The sequence below is a fragment of the Vipera ursinii genome, assembly GCF_947247035.1.
Source record: "Vipera ursinii genome assembly, chromosome: 3".
NCBI classification, from domain to species: domain Eukaryota; kingdom Metazoa; phylum Chordata; class Lepidosauria; order Squamata; family Viperidae; genus Vipera; species Vipera ursinii.
In genome coordinates this window covers 103,329,139-103,349,701 of record NC_139516.1, presented here as the reverse complement: position 1 = coordinate 103,349,701, position 20,563 = coordinate 103,329,139, and the positions used below count along the sequence as shown (strand labels likewise).

The following is a 20,563-nucleotide window of genomic DNA, read 5'->3' as shown; positions in this document are numbered from 1 at the left end:
AGAGTGAGTGAGCGGCCTTTGGAAGCAATCAGTGGTGAGTTTCAAATCATTTAACAACTGATTCTCTGCCTAGCCTTCCCTCCATCTTGGTCGGGCTGGGTTGCTTGCGGGTTTGGCTGAGGTGGAGGCAGGAGGGTGGAGGTCATCAGATCCCAGCTGGGGGAAGGCGAGGGGGAGGAGGACCTGGACACCTTCGCAGAGGAAAGCCACCCCCCCCACTGGCCAAGCCTCTCCACACTGCAATCATATAGGATTGCATAGAAGGGGCATCAGGCAGAGGGCTGGGGGTGTGGCCGGCAGGATGGAATCAGAGCCGCCATCTCTCTTCCACAGTGCAGTCCCATTGGTGTGGGCAGAGACAGCCCCAGGACGGCCAGAAAGGGCCTCTCACCTGGTGTGGGTCCTGCCTACATGGTGGCTCAGAGGTGGGTAGTTGGTGCTGCTCCTCCTGCTGCTCCAAGCTTCTTGACTGACCAACCACACAGAGAAGCAGGAGGAGGCGGTGGTGATCTCTGCATCACCAAGCCCGGCCGGCAGCAGTTCTGGAAGCAAAACTGTGCCACCCATACTCGCACTGGTGGAGGCAGCAGTGGGGGAAGGTGAGCTGTGGTGCACACCCATCCCTCCCCACATCCTGCATGCATGGCCCTGAGGCACATGCGGGACGATGTGGGGCAGCAGCGGCAAAGGGTGGGCGCATGCCACATCCCAACTACCCCCGCCGCCACCCCCATCAGCACGAGGATGGTCAGCACAGCTTTGCTTCCAGATCTGCTGCCTGACACAATTGGCCTCTGCACACAGAGGCCAGAGAGCGCATGGGGGCTGACGTTGTCTGTCAGCAGCCACAGCATGCTGGCTGTCCTGTATAATGGCAAATTGGCCAGAGAGCTCCATTGGCGTGGGTGGAGATGGCCCCAGGATGGCTGGAAAGAAGCCCTTGCCCAGCCTGGACCCATACGCTCGACAGCTCTGATGGGGGTGGCTTCTGCTGCTGCTCCAATTAGTTAACCATGCAGGGAAGCAGGAGGAGGTAGAGGGGCAGCCAGGGGTTTGCAGGTGCCTTGGCTGTTCGCTAGCAGCCTGACGAGGCAACGGATTTTGTGCACCAGCTTCCCTCCTGCTCGTTGAGTGGATGGGCCCAAGCTGGGCAAGGGCTTCTTTCCGGCCATCCCAGGGCCATCTCTGCCCATGTCGATGGGGCTCTGTGGCCAATTCGCCATTATACAGGACAGCCAGCATGCTGTGGCTGCTGCTGATTGAGTATTTTCTAATCAACCAAAAGTAATTCTTAACAGTTTCTTTTATGGTTATTTAGCTTGGAAATTAGATCTGTTCTAAGGACAAGATCCAATTGTACCCTTGGCCAAAGAGTTTGGCTAATATTTGGAGGGGGCTTTAAGATAAGCACTTTTTTGTTCAGGAAATTATCTCTTCCACTAGCACAAGTCTTTTATTGTCCTGTGGAATGACTTCAAGGATAGTTTTGCCAAGTCATCCTCCATGGAATAAGTCCAAAGGAGTGAAGCACAAAAACAGATTTCTCTGTTTTATGCTGTTTCCTCATCAGTCCTACATATTTATTCCCCTCTGAGGAAAATGTGGGTCAACTGAAATTCAACATCTTTTAATCTGCTCCAACTAGAATATCTTAAACAATGCCTAAACTTGGCCATTTCATGCCATACCACTTTGGGAAATGTACTGTTCAGAGATTTAGTTGATTATATACAACTATGCTTGTGGCTTATTTGGTGCACTGAAAGAAGTAAATTCTCATCTCATTTATTTTGCCATAAATATGATTTTGTAATGCTACCAGGAAAAATATAAGATACAACATTATACATTTGGGAAAATAGCCTGCCCTGGACCCAGCCGTTTTGAACAACTTTCGTCCAGTCTCCAACCTTCGCTTTCTTGCGAAGGTTGTTGAGAGTGTGGTGGCGCATCAGCTCCCTCTGGTCCTGGATGAAGCGGATTATCTGGACCCCTACCAATCGGGTTTCAGGCCCGGGTACAGCACGGAGACGGCATTGGTCGCTCTGGTGAATGATCTCTGGAGGGCGCGGGATAGGGGACATTCCTCTGTCCTAGTCCTATTAGACCTCTCAGCGGCTTTCGATACCATCGACCATGGTATCTTGCTGCGGCGTCTCAGGGGACTGGGAGTGGGAGGCACAGTTCTTCAGTGGTTCTCCTCCTATCTCCTGGGACGCTCGGAGTCAGTGTTGGCAGGGGGGCAGAGATCGGCCCCTAGGTCTCTCGTTTGTGGAGTTCCTCAGGGGTCGGTTCTCTCGCCTCTCCTGTTCAACATCTATATGAAACCGCTGGGTGAGATCATTCGTGGTTTTGGAGTTGGGTATCATCAGTATGCCGATGATACCCAACTTTTCTTTTCGACCCCAAACCACCCCAGTGATGCCCTCGCTGTGATGTCCCGTTGCCTGGAGGCGGTTCGGGTCTGGATGGGGAGGAACAGACTTCAACTCAACCCTGACAAGACTGAGTGGCTGTGCATTCCGGCATCCCGGGACATTCCAAATGTTCCACCTCTTTCTATGGGGGGTGAGCTCTTACCCCCCGTGGATAGGGCTCGCAACTTGGGAGTCCTCCTAGATTCACGGCTTACTTTGGAAGAGCATATAGTGGCCGTGACTAGGGGGGCTTTCGCCCAGGTTCGCCTGGTGCGCCAGTTGCGGCCCTATCTGAACCGGGATGCCCTGTGTACGGTCACTCATGCGCTCGTGACCTCTCGCCTTGACTACTGTAATGCTCTCTACATGGGGCTTCCCTTGAAGACCACTCGGAGGCTCCAACTGGTACAGAATGCGGCCGCGAGAGTTGTCTTGGGAGTTTCCCGGTACTCCCATGTTACACCTTTGCTCCGCGAGCTGCATTGGTTACCAGTTGTCTTTCGGGTGAGGTTCAAGGTGTTGGTTACGACCTTTAAGGCCCTACATGGCATGGGTCCGGGATACCTCGGGGACCACCTGCTGCCGGCATCGACTCCCCTCCGCCCTGTGCGTTCCCACAGAGAGGGCCTCCTCAGGGTGCCGCCAGTCAGGGAATGTCGACTGGTGGCCCCCAGGGGGAGGGCCTTCTCTGTGGGGGCTCCGGCATTATGGAATCAACTGCCGGTGGAGCTCCGGATGGCACCAGACCTCCGAACTTTCCGTCGGGGCCTGAAGACCCACCTGTTCGAATTAGCTGGTCTGGCCTGATGGGGGATTATGGGTTTTTAATTGTTTTTAATTTGTACCACTGTTTTATTGGGCATGGGTTTAATTCCTTTTTTAATTTTTGTATTCTTTTTTTGATATATGCCCTGTGAACCGCCCTGAGTCCCCACCAAGGAGAAGGGCGGTATATAAATCAAATAAACTATAAACTATAACTATTTGGCACAATGATCATAGAATAAACACTTGAGAATAATGTCATGGCTTTTGGGAAACATGGAAAAAAATAGAAAGTGAGCTATAAGTGTCCACATAATTTGTAGCATTACAAGGAGCTGCCTTTATGACGCAGGAAATGTTATGACCCTCTTGTTTTATAGAGATCCACCCTTTTATAGTCAATTAAACATTATGTTTATAATGGCAACAATGCCAAACTCATGGGGTGGTTTTTTCCCCCAAAAAGCTACTAGGAATCTAATAATACTTCTAATAAACTGGAACGTGGGATTTGTATGGTAACATACAACATGTTTTGCCATTGAAACCTTGGACTATGTTTTCATTCTTCCTGCTAACTGTCCTCACAGACTGCCATGAGGGAAAAAGAAATAGGATTCTTTCTATTATTCTTGCAGTTTGAATTCTGCCCATTTATTAGCATGTTGAAGGGCCATCCAATATTGCATCAAATGGCCCTTATTTAGAATCTGATATCTTCAGTTTCCACAAGATGTATTAAGGAATTAAGCTGTTAAACAAATAATGGATTTTTATTTTTACTAATATGAGGAAGAGAAGAGAGAGAAATCATTATACCTGCTGGTCATTGAGCATATTTTATTAATAAATAGAACATTTAAGCAGTCATAATTTTCTACTAAGAGAAAGGAAGTATGAGACGAGATTGTAGTGTTCTGGGGCAGAACCATCTTACATTGTATTGTAAGGTTGTTTCCTAACTCTGTATTTTCAAAGGACAAAGAATTAAATGATTGCCTAAAGAATAAACAAGATTACGTTTTTTTGCATTTTCCCTATTTAATGTGCTCTTAACTGAAGCAAAGAGATAATTGATATCTTTATGGCAGGAAATAGGATATATGTTTCACCAGAGGAAAGGTTTATTGAAATCAACAGAAAGCTATGATTTTTATAGTATTTTATACTCATCATGCCTCTTCACAACAACAACAAAAGATTGGTGTGATGTACACGCTTAATCAGTGTTGAACAAAAATGGATATATTTGATTCAAACATAGATGTATCTCACATGAGCTATATTTCTGTTAATCCCCCTGTGAAGGGGGATGAACCAGTTTAGTGCTAGAAGCTAGAAGCCCCAAAAAACTAATAGAAATAAAAACAATGACTGTCTCTTCATTATGTTTCAAAAATTAAGCACCTGTCTTCACAGTAGTATTTAGATGAAAGCTCTTTAATTTTGGCTTTTGCATCTTACCTTCCACATGATAACTGAAGGAAATTATTTTATTTGCCAAGCTTTGATGATATTTTGATTTTCTATAGTTTTTCTATAGTAAAAAATTACCATTAAGCTTCTAAAAACAGGAACTCTATAGATAGAATATGAGAATTGTTAACAAAATGTCTTTTTATACTGTTTGTTCCGATTTTCTAAAATATGTTTCAGTTAGAATTTTACAATACAATAAAGACAGAAAAACTGAAACGAATAAGAAAAAGAAAAAATATAGGAAGTAAAAAAGAAAGAAAATATAGAATTTGACTTCCACCCTTCTTTCTATTGAGTTATTGCTACCATATTTTCTGGCGTATAAGATGACTTTTTAACCCATGAAAATCTTCTCAAAAGTCAGGGGTCGTCTTATATGCCGGGTGCTGAAACTTTAGGGACAGGGCTGGCTGGAAAACCTGGAGCAGATCTCCCATTTGGTCTGCACAGGGAAAGCAGGACCAATTGGAGAAGAAGCTGTAGTCTGTGATTTTTTACAGGCTGGGGTCTGGGCGTCTTTCCTTCTAAAGTTGAAGAGCAGCTGCAGTCTATCCCAACTTGAAAGGCAGGTGGGGAATGCAGCAGCCAGAGCAGCTGCTTAGCTCTAAGGACACATTTGACTCAGGAACTGGGTGGGCTGGCTGGAAAACCTGGAGCGGATCTCCCATTTGGTCTGCACAGGGAAAGCTTTAGAGTGAATTAGGAAAAGTTTAATCCACTTGCACTGTTTTATGTTTACATGTTTGATGACAAACAGCCTTATGTTTATAAGTGACAGTTTTCCTACTAAGTACCTGCATGTCATAAGCATTTGAATTAAAATTACCATATTAAAATCAAATCTGATGTTTTTTTAATTTTTATTTGGTGTGCGTTGGAAGAGGGGTAGTCTTATACGGCGAGTATAGCCCAAACCCTATAATTTAACAGGAAATGTAGGGGGTCGTCTTATACGCCCAGTTGTCTTATACGCCGGAAAATACGGTATCTTATTCTTTCCCTGTCCTCTTAACCCTTTCTAATCCCCACATCCATAAATCATCAGTGTTTTCTTAGTCCACATCAAAGATGTACAAAGACTTAGTCCAGTCTTTAAAAAATAGCCGTTATCATTTTTCCCCTGACCAACCTTTTTGGCTTTGCCATTTCTGTGAACTCCATCAATCCAATCCTTAATTGTGGATATTCATATTACCTGTTCTGAAAGCCAAAAGGCTAAAATAAATGTGATTTTGGAGATATGGGAATATGTTTTGTAATCTTTAAAGGCATATCCAGAATAACTTTGTTTGAAATGGGAAAGGTGGCAGTATATGATTTCCAATTTCCAAAACTGAAACTAAACAATTGTTTGTCCTCTGGGTAGAATAATATGGTTATAGCATGTGTTCTTGTACATCTCAACTAGCTGAGAAATCCATGTGGTAGAAAGGATTAAACATTATCACTTAGTGCAATGTGAAATCCAAACCATTATTTTTCAATGAAGCTTTTACTTTGATTGTATTGTCATTTTATTGGGTTAGGAATATTTATTTCTGACTGTTTTAATGTTTTGATGTTGTAAGCTGCCCAGAGTCACTTAGAAACCAGATGGGCAGCAAATAAATTTAATTAATAAATTAAATAATAAATAATAAAATAATAGGACTATATGTCTATGGAGATTCTCATCCAAGTCATGGTTGTCCCAAAGGTGTTTTTTCAAAAATGTCCTTGAAGACATTTCGCTTCTCATCCAAGAAGTTCAGTTCTGACTGAATGCTGGAGGATGGTTGTTTAAGAGCATCCTTCCATCTTCCACGATTCAGTCAGAACTGAAGTAGCTTCTTGGATAAGAAGCAAAACATGTTCAAGGAAGAACAAAGTCCAGTTGCCTTTTGAAAAAGCACCTTTGGGACAATAGAAGACTGTTCTCTTTTTCTCTAAATTATGCATAATTGTATCAGTTTGTTCCTTTCTTGTGTTCCTTTATCTGATGTTTGTGTCTTGAAAAAATATGGCTTTCTTTCCAGGAAATTTTACTTGCTGAAAAATGGGCCAAAATGAACAACCTTCCTTTCCCGAAAATAGACCCAAATGTGTTTGATCGTGAAGGGTTAAAAGAGTGTTATGTCTTCAAGCCCAAAAATCCTGCATCTGAAATAGATTGTCCCACGATTATTCATTTTGTTTTGGCCAATATCAACTTCAGAAATTACAAAACACCAGGTCAGTAGTAAAAAACCATCATCACCACAAAAAATAAATCTGACAATCAGTTCCTTGTAAAATAAACCTTGCTGTGTATGGATTTACTCATATGCTTTTTTTTTAAACTGAATTTACTTTCATTTTCAGTCTTTCTTTTTGGACACTATAGGGTAAGGGAGAGGAATATCTTTGTAACTGCGTTTTTGTTTCAAGCACATTTTAAAAAAGACAAATTTCAATAGACAATGAAATTTAAATATAAGAAATTATTCCTTAGCTTATCAGTTTATTTAAATCAGGTGGGCACTGCAATGTAAATAAAGTCACATTTTTGCAAACAATGCAATTGCACTCTAGATTAGGATTTCTTGTCTGTTTGAGGAACAACTTAAGAACAATCCTGTGTTCTAGAGAATCTTAAGACAATTTTAAAAAAAACTGTCCAAAAATCCAATCATACTTAAATTGTAACTACATAATCATTTATCTTCAGTTTTCACACACAACCCCAATTTTGTACAGGTAGTCCTCTACCTACAACCATAACTGAGCCCAAATTTTCAGTTGCTAAGCAAGACAGTTGTTACATGAATTGTGCCTCATTTTACGACCTTTTCTGCCACAATTGTTAAGCAAATTACTGCAGTGTTAAGTGAGTCTGGCTTCCTCTATTAATGTTGTCAGAAGCCAGCTGGAAAAGGTGATCACATGACCCCAGGAGACTGCAACTGTCATAAATACCAGTTGCCAAGCACCCGAATTTTGATTACATGACCATGGGGATGTTGCAACGTTTGTATTGTGTTTCCCCAAAAATAAGACCTGGTCTTATTTTTTTTTGCCTCCAAAAGAGGCAGCACATCTTATTTTCAGGGGATGTCTTACCCGCTTACCTTAGGACTGCCACGGCCAGGCCTCCTACATCCCAACACCTGCCTTGCCTCCCCTGCTCACTTCTGTGGCTGCTCGCCCCTACTCACATGAATTGCCCCCAGCATCCGTTTCGCTGTCAGAGACCTTCAGGAAAGGCTTCTGCACCTGAGAAACGAGCTTCGGATTGTTGCGCACGTTAATCCAGAGCTAGTTTCTTGGCTGCAGAGGCCTTTCCAGAAAGCCTCTGACGGTGAAACAGAGGGTGGAAAGTGACTGCAGAAGAAGTGGGCTGGCGAGGCAGGTGTTAGGCATGAGAGGCCTGGCTGCAACTGTCCTAATGTAAGTGGATGCAGGAAGCACGGGGCAGCTCCAGCCCCCATGTCCCCACTCTAGGTTCATTTTTACCCACCTCGCCCCACCTTGTGCAGTCCTCATGGGCAGGGTCTTAAGTAGGGCTAACTTTGGGGGTAGGGCTTATATTGGGCATGTAAAAATCAAGCTAGTCTTATTTTCGGGGTATATCTTATTTTGGGGAAAACACAGTAAGTGTGAAAACTGATCATAAGCCACTTTTTTCAGTACCATTGTGACTTTGAATAGTCATTAAACAAATGGTTGTAAGTCAAGGACTATTTGTATGGTATCCAGCCATAAAAATATTGCTCAGTTTTTGATATAGCTTGGATATTCTGTGCCAACTTTGTCAAGCTTTGCACACCAGAAGTTAAAATCCACAGGCAACTGACTCTGGATTAATGTATCATTATTTTACATGGGTTTTCTTTACTTTTTAAGTTAATTTTTATACTCTTAGTATTCAGTTGTTATTTCATTCAATCTCTGATCTTTGGAGCAAACTTGTATGACATTTTTTAAGATTCTGAAACCGATAAGCCAAGACTCCATTTGAGACAGTAGCAAAGGTTCAGTAAGATTCATCAATGTTTCATTGATTTTGATGAAACCATAGACCAGGTTGTTTATTTTTGGTAGCACTCTCAGTGTGCCTAGGTATTTAAAGAATGAAAGGAGGAGGAAGAGCTTACAAGGGAAATTTACAGCTATTAAACATTGACTTGCATGTTGAATTATTTGATCTTAATGTACCTCCTACTGTGCTGTCTAATTATAGGTGTTCCAAGAGAAACTCAAGAAGAGAAAGACTTTGCTGATTTTGATATTTTTGATGATCCCGACACACCTTTCTCCACTTTCAACTTCCAGTATTCAAATGAGGCTTTCAGCAGGATGCATGATTTAATGGAGTTCAATACTCTGAACAACTTAGATGTATGTATAATATACAAAGGAAGTTTTAGATGCTCTATTGAATTCAATCGTATATCTATCATTTAAGGGTTCTATCTGGACAATTGTTATTAATATCTAGATCAGGGGTCGGCAACCTGAAACGGTGAAAGAGCCACTTGGAACCGGTTCCCTCACAAAAGAAAAAAGTGGGAGCTGCAAAATGCATACATGCATGCATGCGCAAAACAACAGGCTTCATTGAAGAGTAGAGCCTAAGGCGAGACATGCAGTGGCCATGCCCCTCCCCCGTCCAGCTCTCTTTGCATCTCAATCCAAGAGGTGCCTCTGGCTTAGCATCTTCTGTGACTTCAGATGCACAACCACTTGCTCTTTCACGCCCTGCCACTGCCCAGCAACTGGGGCAACCAAGGTGGGAATCTCCCTGGCATTCTGGTGCTCACCCGCCTCCCCTCCCTCACCTGCAAATTCCCGCTGCCCCCGCCTCTGCCAGGCAACAGCCGTTAGCTCCCAGACACCTCATGAGTTGCCCTCCAGACTTGGTCCGCTCAGGAATGGCGCAAACCCGCCGCCCCTTCCTCGGTCCCCTTTTTGCTGCTGTCCTCCTGGTCATTGCTTCAGCACGTGCCTAGCCCACCCGGCTCCCTTGTCCACAGCATTCCCTTTGTTCCCTGCCAAACTTCCAACTCCCACCCACGCCCAGCTCTTAGGGCACTGCTCACAACAGAGCAGCTGCCTGGCACCTCTTGCCACATGGTGCCTTTTGCAGACAGCCCCCTCCGCTTTCCTCCAGCCAGGCAGAGCGTCACTCACTGACTGAGTGGTTTCCCAGGATCACCACCTTTTGGTAGTGCACAAATGGCAGAAGGAGGTGCAAGCTGTGAAGAAAAACTCCTCGCACTCTGATTCTTCCCAGAGAAAGTCCCAGAGAGGGACTTTCATTAGTTCAAAGATGTTGTTTTTATTTGGGAATTAGATTTCACATATATTTGGTGATGTTCACGCCCAAGCAGGAAACGTGTGCGTGGTACCGTAATCGAACCCACGCGAGAAGCCGAGCTTACCAAAAGCTCCTCCGATGCCTTTTCCTCTGCCCGAGGAGCAAAATAAAGGGCACCTGGGCACCCAGGACGCGCGCTTATGCTCAGTTGTATGTTTGGAACCCACGGGCTCTTTTTGTAGTTGCGGCATCCCTGGCTCTACTTGGGCAGGCTTTTTATCGCTCTGCCCACTTGCCTTGCGGTAATCCACCCTTTCCTGTCCCCCCCCACTACTACCCTTCTCCCCCTGCGCTCAGTTGGCCTTGGAGCCGCTGCTGAGCAATGCCGTTTGTGCGCTACAGAAAGGTTGTGATCCTGGGATACCGCTCGGTCAGTGAGCGGCGCTCTTCCCTGCTCAGCGGGTCTCCCCTTGCCCTGCTCTGCTGCTGCCTCTGCTAGCTGAGGGTCTTGGAAGCTTCCCTTCTTGGCCTCTGCCTTTTGGCTATCCCACAGGCGGCGGATCTCCAGGGCCTCTTCCAAGAGATTCCCCCTTTGTGGCTCCAACTGAGCGTGGGGGAGAAGGGTAGGGTCGAGCGATAAAGAGCCCACCCAAGTAGAGCCGGGGATGCTGCAACTACAAATGGAGTGTGTGGGTTCCAAACATACAACTGAGCATAAGCGCACGCCGTGGGCGCCTGGCCAGCCTTTATTTTGCTTCTCGGGTGGAGGAAAAGGCATCAGAGGTGCTTTTGCTAAGCTCGGCTTCTTGCGTGGGTTCAATTATAGTACCACGCACATGTGTCCTGCTTGGGCATGAACATCGCCAAATATATGTGAAATTTAATTCCCAAATAAAAACAACATCTTTGAACTAATGAAATTCCCTCTCTGGGACTTTCTCTGGGAACAATCGGAGTGCGAGTTTTTCTTCACAGCTCGCCCCTCCTTCTGCTGCAGGCGGCATCGCCCACAGCTGCTTGCCGAGTACTGCCTACCCTGTCGCCATTTCTGCAGGACCCTGGAGGCGTCCTAGCTGCTGCATGGGGATCCACCTGCCTGGGGCTTGGAGGCAGCAGGGGCGGCAGTTCCTCTCGCTATGCCCTGTCAGAGGGGGCAGTTTACCCCTCCCCTCCCTCATGGCAATGCAGCACCTTCAGTCTCCAAATTCTGCCATGATGTTGCCTCCCCCTCCTCCTTCTCCTCTCTGCTGCCTGGCCTGAAGGAAGAGGAGCTGCCGCTGCAGCTCCGCCAGCCTTGCCTCTCTCACAGAACCAAATTCGCATGCCGGCCCCCATGGCAGCAGCAGCCCCCAAGGGCCAGGTAATCGTTCTGGCAGCTGTGGCTCCCAGACAACAGCAACAGGAAGGTGGCGGCTGCTGTTGGGGCAGCCTACTCCCCTCGCCATGCCCAGCAGGCAGTACTCTACAAGTGGATGGAGGCTGGCAGAGCTGCAGCCACGGCTCCTCTTCCTTCAGGTCAGGCAGTGGAGAGAAGAGGGAGGCGGAGGCTGGTGGAACTGTGGCGGTGGCTCCTGTTCATTCGGGCCAGGCAGCAGAGAGATGGGGGAGGTGTAGCTGACATTGCGAAAGAATCTGGAGACTTAAGGTGCTGCATCGCTTTAGGGAGGGGAGGGGTAAACGGTGCCCCCTCTGACAGGGTGCAATGAGAGGAAATGCTGCCTCTGCTGCCGCTGAGCCCCGGGCAGGTGGATCCCCATGCAGCAGCGGGGACACCTCTGAGTCCCTGCACAAACGGCGACGGGGGAGGTGTGCCAATGGCTTGGACTTGCTGCCAAGGTCAGCAGGCCTGGCAGGCACCACCGGGGAATCTCTTGGAAGATCCAAGTTTCCAAGACCCCGGCAACCCCCCCCCAGGCTAGCAAAGGTGGCAGCGGAGCAGGGTGAGGGGAGACCTGCCGGGCAGGGAAGAGGTGGGCCCAGGGCAGGTGGATCACCATGGGGTGGTAAGGATGCCTCTGGGTCCCTGGAGAAATGGTGACGGGGGGTGCCAATGCTGCCAGCAGGAGTACTAGCTACAGCTGTTTGGGGAGGGGTAAACAGTGCCCCCTCCGACCAGTCAGGGCACGCTCACCGTTAGACAGGAGGGCAGGTGAGTGCAGGGAGCAGCGAGAGGAACCACTGCCTTAGCTGCCGCCGAGACCCGGACAGACGGATCCACATCCACCACCACCCCCTGGGCTAGCAGAGGCAGCGGCAGAGCAGGGCGAGGGGAGACCTGCCGGGCAGGGAAGAGGCAGGCCCAGGGCACCCTGATACTGGCCGCCCCCACCCATGCAGCAGTTAGAAAAAGGGCCCACTCACCTTTTCAGTCCTCCCGTCTCTTCCTCCGCTGCCATGTGCAGTCCGAAGAAGCAAAAAGGTTCAACCAATCAATTCAAACTTCACGAGTTCTTTTTTGTTGTTGTTGTGAGAAGTTTGAATTGATTGGTTGAACTTTTTTAGTTCCGCTTTTTTTTTTCTGGAACTGCACATGGTGGAGGAGGACTGGGAGCTGTAGGAGATGGCATAAAGAGCCGCATGCAGCTCCGGAGCCACGGGTTGCCGACCCATGGTCTAGATAATCCCCTTTGACTTTCAAATCTAGAAAGAAAATGGGTCCAGATAACATAAAACAAAAATGTGTGTGTTACATAATGCAGCCAATGCACTTGTAGTTGTCTTTCTATAGCTAACTTCTATATAATGGGCCCAATTTTGAATATCAGCAAAAACACTCAGTTTCCATAATATTATTAAGAGAGCAAGGGATGGGAAAAGAAAATTATTAAACATGGATAGATGACAATACAATGAATGGTCATTGAAGCTGTTGGGTATTGCCAGCATAGTGGGGTTATTGGGCAAAAGTGCCAGTTTCCTGTATTACGGCAGATAAGGATATATTGTCAATAATTCCTGCCCTGAATTCTGCAAACAAAGGTTGGAAAAAAAATAAGATTCCTGTTGCTGCTTTGAAATGCCTTCTGCTTTAGAGTTCCATTGATTCTTGTCTTGCAGAGACTTATATCTATTATTTCTTCAGCAGTTTGGGAACATTCCTTGCAAATCTATAAAGTGTAGATAAATGAGGCATTAATTTGTTTTTTCATAGGAAACAGTTTTAGCAACAAATGTTTAAACAACAATGATCTTTGTTCTTATATCTTTGCTTTCTTTTAAAAAGCAGCAAGCAAGAACCTTGGATTGGCTTTTTATTAGGACTATCACCCCAAAATGTGAATGATTCTATTTCAGAATGCTGCAGACATATTCTTAGGGACAAAATTGCCCTGGCATTAAGGGAGCATATAATTGCCATCTCAACCTGGTTCATTCTAAATGTGTTAGACCTTAATTCCAATAGTCTCTAACCAAACTGAATATGGACTATGTGGTCTTGAACTAGATCTCTCTTGAGGCTGAAAGCATTTTTCCTAAGCATTCCTAAGCATGGAAGTAGTAGTTGGCAACAGTTCTGGAATGCTGTCTATGCTCCGCTCAGCCCCTCCCATATGGTGGAGTTACTGTTCAAGGATTGGAGAAAATTTCAGAGCCATGCTCAATATGCTTATCCTTTATTATTTGGTCCAGAAGCTACGGTCAATCATGTATCAAAGTAATATTTTTACATTGCATTCTAAAATTGTTCACTATTCCAAATGCAATGACATATCTTTTATTAGATCTTGATGCAATAGAGTTCCCAGGCTGCTGTTTGCATAATAATGCCATCATGCAAATAACCAATTTGCATAATTTATATCATTTGATTATGACTTTATCATATTTTATTTACTTAAGGTATGAACCAAACCCTTAGAACTAGTAGGATACTTTCATACATTAAGTAGTCAGTTCTGGCCATGAATTTACCTGTTATGCTTTATTGACAAACAGAGCTTCTAATTAATGCATATTGGGCAAAATTGCATGGTGAACTCCTTCTACAGCATGCAGACATAACTTTGTTTATGGAGAAGCAGAAACTGGCTAATGTTTCATTGAACAGAAAAAGGAAGGCACATGGCTTCCATATGCATAGACAATGACATTTTTCTTACATTTAACATTTAACATTTTGTAACCCACTCACCCACCCACCCACCTTTCCTTATAGAAATTCCACATATGGACATGTTGACGGATGTTCAATACAATGGAAATTTATATATTTGTTAATTAAATTTATACGTTGATGATCTCATGGTTTCAGTGGATTGAGCTATAAAGTTGATGCTAAGGTCTCTTTCACAAAACAGAAAAATTGGGGATTGATTAGATGGAGAAGCTGAGAAAGTTAGTTTATGATTGTGTTCCTGAACAAAACCACAATCTTAATATGCAAAATACAGTTGAACTTTTCTTTTTGCTAGACAGTTTAGTAATTACTAACATTACTTTTGCTGCAAAAGTTCTAGCTCAGGCATGTCAAACTTGCAACGTCACGTGACGTTGCGCAACGTATCACGACTTTTACCCCATTGCCGGGAGGGCACAGTTTCGTCATGATGCATCCGGCCTGCGGGCCAGCAGTTTGACATGCCTGTTCTAACTGTTGAGTATATTATGATTAAAAGGTGCCATCTAGTGGTTAAATTTCATTCTCCATTAAAATAAAAAAAACACTGCTTACAAATTAAAAGCAAGCATAAGTTATAAAATCTTATGTTACAATTGTCCATGGTAATATTTTCATCAAAGTCTTTGCTATTGCATACATTCTCCTTTCATATACTCTCCTTAGTTAAGCCAAGAATGATTCTAAATGAAAATGGAGTCCCAGAAGTTAAATTATGCACATAATATCTGAAAGAAGGGAAACATCTCAAAAAATGATACACAAGATCAGTGCACAGATTATCTTGTCCATACCTTGAGGGATAAGTCCAGCCCTTGCTTGCATTAAAGAGCTGTATGTGAAGGAATTTCTTGCTGCTGCTACGTTTATGCACTTATGAAATTGTATTATATTTGGATCATGGCTAGAATCTGTCATTTTTCTGAAGAATGCTACCAAAGTTTATATTAGAAAATGCCTTTCTCTTTTTTATTTCAGAAAGTAGAAGTATATATAAGGTTAGAATATGTGCACAAATACTTTGGGACTTCATAGTGCAGTGTTTCACATTCAAATACTCAAAAGGGGGCTTTGGATTATTCATGTGCTATAATACATAGATGGGAAATGCATGTGTGTTTCTGTATTTGTGTATAAACAAACATACACAAAGAGAACAAGATCATTTTATTTGCATCAGAAATTATTTTTAATGTAATTAATCTTTTGTTTGTTTAGTGTAAAAAGTATACTGTGCAAATCTGATAGATATCTCTTTAGAAATTGGTTCCACTAAGATTAAGGGAACATATTTCTCTGTAAACAAACAGAGGATACATGACAGCACCAGTACAATTTTGATACTATTCTGATTCTTTTTTTGCAGGTAATCAAAGAAGCAATAACAGACAGTATTGAGTATAGAAGGCAGAACCCATCACGCTGTTCTGTATCACTCAGCAGTGTTGAAGCAAGGAGATACTTCAACAAAGCTAAAAGCAATAACCGTACATAAGGATAAATACCAGCTTTGCTACTTAGAACCAAGAATTGTTGCATTGATTGCAGAAAAGAATCACTGCGAATTAATCATTACAAAATAAAGGAATACAGTTGCATCCCTGATGATGATGAAAATGAAACCAGGTTTATTTAGATAAATAACCAAATAACACATATAGTATAAATTCAAAAATAAGACATAAAGGAAGAAGGAGAAAAAAGAACAAAGTAAAATACTTAATACAATAGAATTCATACTGTTAAATTCATTAACAGTAATTTTAAAATAAAGTAAAATTAAAGAATGGTTCATCTGATTTTTCTTCAGATCATATAAATCTGACCCAGTTATTGTATATTCTCCTCATTCCTTTAAGACACTTATGCCCAGCAAGGCTTTCTCCAAATATATTGATTTATTTAACATGTTGGAAGTTGTAATCTTAGTGTAGTTAGAGACTGAGTTGGGGAATGGTTGTTTTAAGAATACTCTAATTTTTGATGTGAAAACTCTGGGTTGTATTAATGCTGTATTGTAAGTTGTTTCTTGAAAGTAATACTGTTCCCAGGCAATTATATAAAAATATTTGTATCACTGTGAAATGAATGTTAAAAATATAAATCCATCTCCATGACCTTTGATTTAACAATATCAAAAACAAATGAGGTGGATAATAACATTGCTTGCTTTTATTTTTGTTTTGTTGAATTTTTATATAACTGAACATAGTAGACCCTTGATTTACTTTAACAGTTAAAGGACAGGAACTTTTTTTTTTTAGAAAAAAATGTTGATTTGTTTTTAAGTGAATTTAACATGCTATACAGGGACTTAAACTATCAAAACTAAGAGTGGCTTCCTTTCCCAGTTATGGACATGTTCACAGTTATTTATATTGCCAATTGACACCTGAAAATATAGGAAACTATTCTGTTATTTCTTCAAACTACTAGTTATTACAAACCCCTTTCCCCTTCCATCACACTGCTATCTCATGCAACATCTGTCATTGTTGCAATCTGTGCATAATTCTAAATCCTAATGGGGGATGCTTGTTTTGCGCATAACCTGATGCATAAATCTACACTTTATGACAGTGGTGGCGAACCTTTTAGAGACCGAGTGCCCAAACCGCAACCCAAAACCAACTTATTTATTATTGGGTGCCAGGTGGGCATGGCCCACTGGGTGTGTGTGGCTGTGGTGGTCATGAAAGATTGGGTGGGTGTGGCCAAAGTGGGTGTGGTCACCTCAATGTTGCACCTGTGGGGGTGGGCAGGGTTGGGGGAGCTCCAGGAGGTCTCTGGCAAGTGGGGCAGTAGGCAGGAGACTCATCCTGTGGGGTGAGGCGAGGCAGGGTGGGAGTGCCATTGCCATGGGACAAGGCAAGGGCTCGGGCAGCTGCTGCCTGACACCATTGGCCACCGCACCCAGAGGCCAGTGAGTGCATGGGGGCCAATGATGTCCATCAGTAGCCACAGCCTGCTGGCCCCTCGACAAGCGAACTCTGGGGCTCTGCACCCTGTTGCCAGCAGTTCAAAGAAGCCGCCTCTGAGATGGATGGTTGGCCAACAACTGAGGAGGTGATGCAGTGGGTCGTGCCTGGGAAAAGGAGAGCATGCGAGGCCAGGAGGGACGGGATGGGGGGGAGGGAAACCAGCCGTGCTGGGATGCATTCAGCCACATGGGACCTCAGCAAATTAACAGGTGGCTGGTTGAAGAGAGACAGTTGCCACCTCTGGGGCATGGTACGGGTGCCCACAGAGAAGGCTCTGAGTGCTGCCTCTGCACCTGTGCCATAGGTTCGCCACCACTGCCTTATGATAAAGGAATATGTAAGGCTGTTATGGCAAATCATTTTTCAATATTTAATTTATGGAACATGTGAGATGTTTCAGAGCCAAACTAGAGCCATTCCTTTCCAAGTCATGCTCCCATCCCTTCTCTTTGTTCCTTGGTAAATATAGTTACCTATTTTAGTTATGGAGTTGCCTTCTCAAACAAAACAGAAAATCTTATTATAATTCCCTTGCTGGTTTGTGCTTATAATTGTAAAATTTTGACAAGATTTTTGCTTGGTAGAATAATTAAATTAAATAATTAAATTTGAATGAGCATGCAGGAAAAATACAGAGTAAATGCTAAAAAAAGGGCATTGAGTTGAGTGGGTATAGAAATTGAATAAATAAATAAAATTACTTGTGGATGTTTCCTAGTGAGGGTGTTTGCCTTCAAATTAACATTTGATTCTTGGTAACTGCCTGGATAAGTCCTTGCAGTTTTCTTGGGAAGTTTTTTTCAGAAGTGGCTGTCCATTGTCTTCTTAAGGCTGAAAGAGTGGCATGAAGTCACTCAAATGTTGACTTCATGTTGAAGATGGGATTAAAACTCATGACATTTTGATTTCTAGACTGGTCTCTTAACCATCTCATATAGTTTAGAAACAAAACTATATCCATTGAACCAGACATTTAATCCAATATGTAATTATTCCTTTTGTATGTACTCCTTGCTGGGAATTGTAAAAATCTCCTCCAAATCAGAGTTAATTTGTGCCTGTTTCTCTTTTGCTCCAGGCACCAAAGAGCGCCAGTTGATTGCCCACAAGAATATTTACTTCCCTTCTGACTTCCTAAGAAGTTTTTTTCACCTCCCTACACAAAAGAGAATTTTAAACCCTTACTATGGCTAGACATTACAAGGGCAATTGAAGGATAGTACATATATACCTGCAATGACATTTTTTACTGTCTAACGTCTATTGCTTAAATCCAGGGAACATGAGAATTTACAGTAACTGCATTCCTTTTCCCTGGAATGTTGTAAAATGATCTCATATTTCACCAATATTCATTTGAAAAGTGACATGATTGTCTTTGCCAAGTTGAAGCAGTTTGCAATGGCAACTATTGCAAATATGTATGATCAGACCTTCTCTATTTTTATATCGTTTCAAAAGTAATGATCCATGGCTGTTAAAATGCTTTGTTTCAAAGCTTGGGTCAATCTCAGAACAAAAATATTAATGCCCCTGGAGACTGGAACAAAAGATCAACTGAAGGGCTTAGAGCTTTGAGCTTAGAGCTTAGAGCTTTGTTTTCAAGTCAGATTGAATGAGATAGCATTCCTAATAGATGTAGTTACTTCCATGGTTGATCATAATTTCACTTCATCAGAGAGTTTATGATTACCCATGCACAGCCAGTTTGCTCTTTAACTGGTACCCTTCTCCCTCCTCCCCAACAGTCTCTAGTTCTAAGAACGTTTTCAGGATGTTTTTGCTAGAAATTTATTCTAGTTGATTTTTGTTGATTTATGCTAATTTGTATTGTCTTTCCTTGTGGAACAAGCCATTTTAGTTATATTTGATCTGCATAAGTCATATATTAAAAAAACCTTTAATCCTTCCATTTTGAAAGACTGTTTTTCAATAGTTGCTGAATTTTTAAAATAATTATTTAATTATTTCATTTTCGTTTCTATAAAAATGTAAGTTGCTTACTTCATTTAATAACTATTCTATCCTCTGTTGTATTAGTAAGGATTTACTAAAAGATCTGTCATACTGATTTATCTGTATTCTGATAATGTGAATTAGATGTTTAAAATCATGACAGGATTTTATGGGTTTTTAAAAAAAAATCTGTGAAAACAAAGGATATGATACAATCTTATTTTTAATACATACATTTCATATCTCTTTCTTAAATACTTGGAATATCAACTGTTATGTCCCATGACATTATTATTTAATGTTTTAAATAAATGTTACTGTATGGTTACATTATAAACTATCAAATTTACTGTCTCACATTTCCATCATTTGTTATATGGTTCACTTGAAACCATGGTTTAGAAATAGTTTTGCTCAACCTATTCCCTTTCTCTCATCACTTCAAGAGTTGTCATTATGTTTTCTTTCCCCTGGTTTGATGTTCAGTTTCAGTTCATTCAGTTTTATTTATTTCCTATCTTTATTTTTTTTTACAAATAACTCAAGGTAGCACACATCTCCAACACACTTTCCTCCTATTTTCCTAACAATAACAACCTTCCAAAATGAATTGGGCTGAGAAAGTGACTGGCCCAAAGTCACCCTATGGGACTTAAACTCACAGTCTCTTGCTTTCTAGCCCAGTGCCTCAATCACTAGACCAAAATGGCTCTCACATATATTGCATATTATGGCAGAACCACATAGAATAGGAGAAAACTGGCAAGGGACTTCCCTCAAGGTCATTATGAGCCCCCAATTCTAATATAAGGTAAGTCTCACAATCCATTTATATTTCATTTCTAACTCTTCTGTGCAAACCCAAATCTCACTCCACCACCACCACCCCGGATTCTGCCATTCCCAAGGAGGAGAGGGAACAAGCAAGGGTTTTTATTGCTTTCACTTCCTTCCTCATATGTAATCTTTTGTTTATTCCACCTACCTGTTATCCATCACAATAAGATCAATTAGTCTCTCACTAGGCATTTTCCCTCTCATCTTATGGGCAGCTAAGAAAGGGAGTGGAATGAAACCCTCCAGAATCTGGTTTGTTTCTCTGGATGGAATGTGAGGGGGTGGAAATGATTCTGCTATGAATGGACTGATGTTTCTCCTCTTCCCACAAGAGACTTACCACCTGGAACTTGGCTGATCTGGAACTGGCGGAATGAACTGTGGGGTGGGGCTTGCTTGGGGACATTTAAAAATATCGATCTGTGGATTTCTTAGATCCTGTCTATTATACCCACTATCTTCTATTTCTTAGTAAAAGTTCCTGCTTGGACAACCTTGTCTCCAAGAGTCCTTCTTTCTTATGATGTGGATTGAAGTGGGTTTTGACATTAGACAGGATCTGCATTAAGAGTCAACCTGAAAGGAAGAACCTTACTGAGGGACTTTGCAAAAAATACAATATCTAACAAGGCAGGGAAGGAGGGAAGCCCCATGGAAAGGGAACATTCCCCCCAACTGAAATCCCACCAACTATTGAAAGGTGAAGTGTCATATTCCTCTGGTGGAGAGGTGGTGG

The 20,563-nt window shown here is 42.8% G+C and overlaps 1 protein-coding gene across 2 annotated transcripts in view; it reads left to right on the top strand.

The window, feature by feature from the left end:
- PLA2G4A (phospholipase A2 group IVA) overlaps positions 1-20,266 on the top strand; it is a 183,711-nt gene extending 163,445 nt beyond the window's left edge. For both annotated transcript variants that reach the window (XM_083358695.1, XM_083358696.1), the window contains exons 16-18: positions 6,677-6,872; positions 8,860-9,017; positions 15,420-20,266. In XM_083358695.1, coding sequence (XP_083214821.1) covers positions 6,677-6,872; positions 8,860-9,017; positions 15,420-15,548 — 483 coding nt within the window. In that variant the 3' untranslated portion in view covers positions 15,549-20,266. The remainder of the gene's footprint in view (positions 1-6,676; positions 6,873-8,859; positions 9,018-15,419) is intronic.
- The last annotated feature ends 297 nt before the right edge of the window (positions 20,267-20,563 follow it).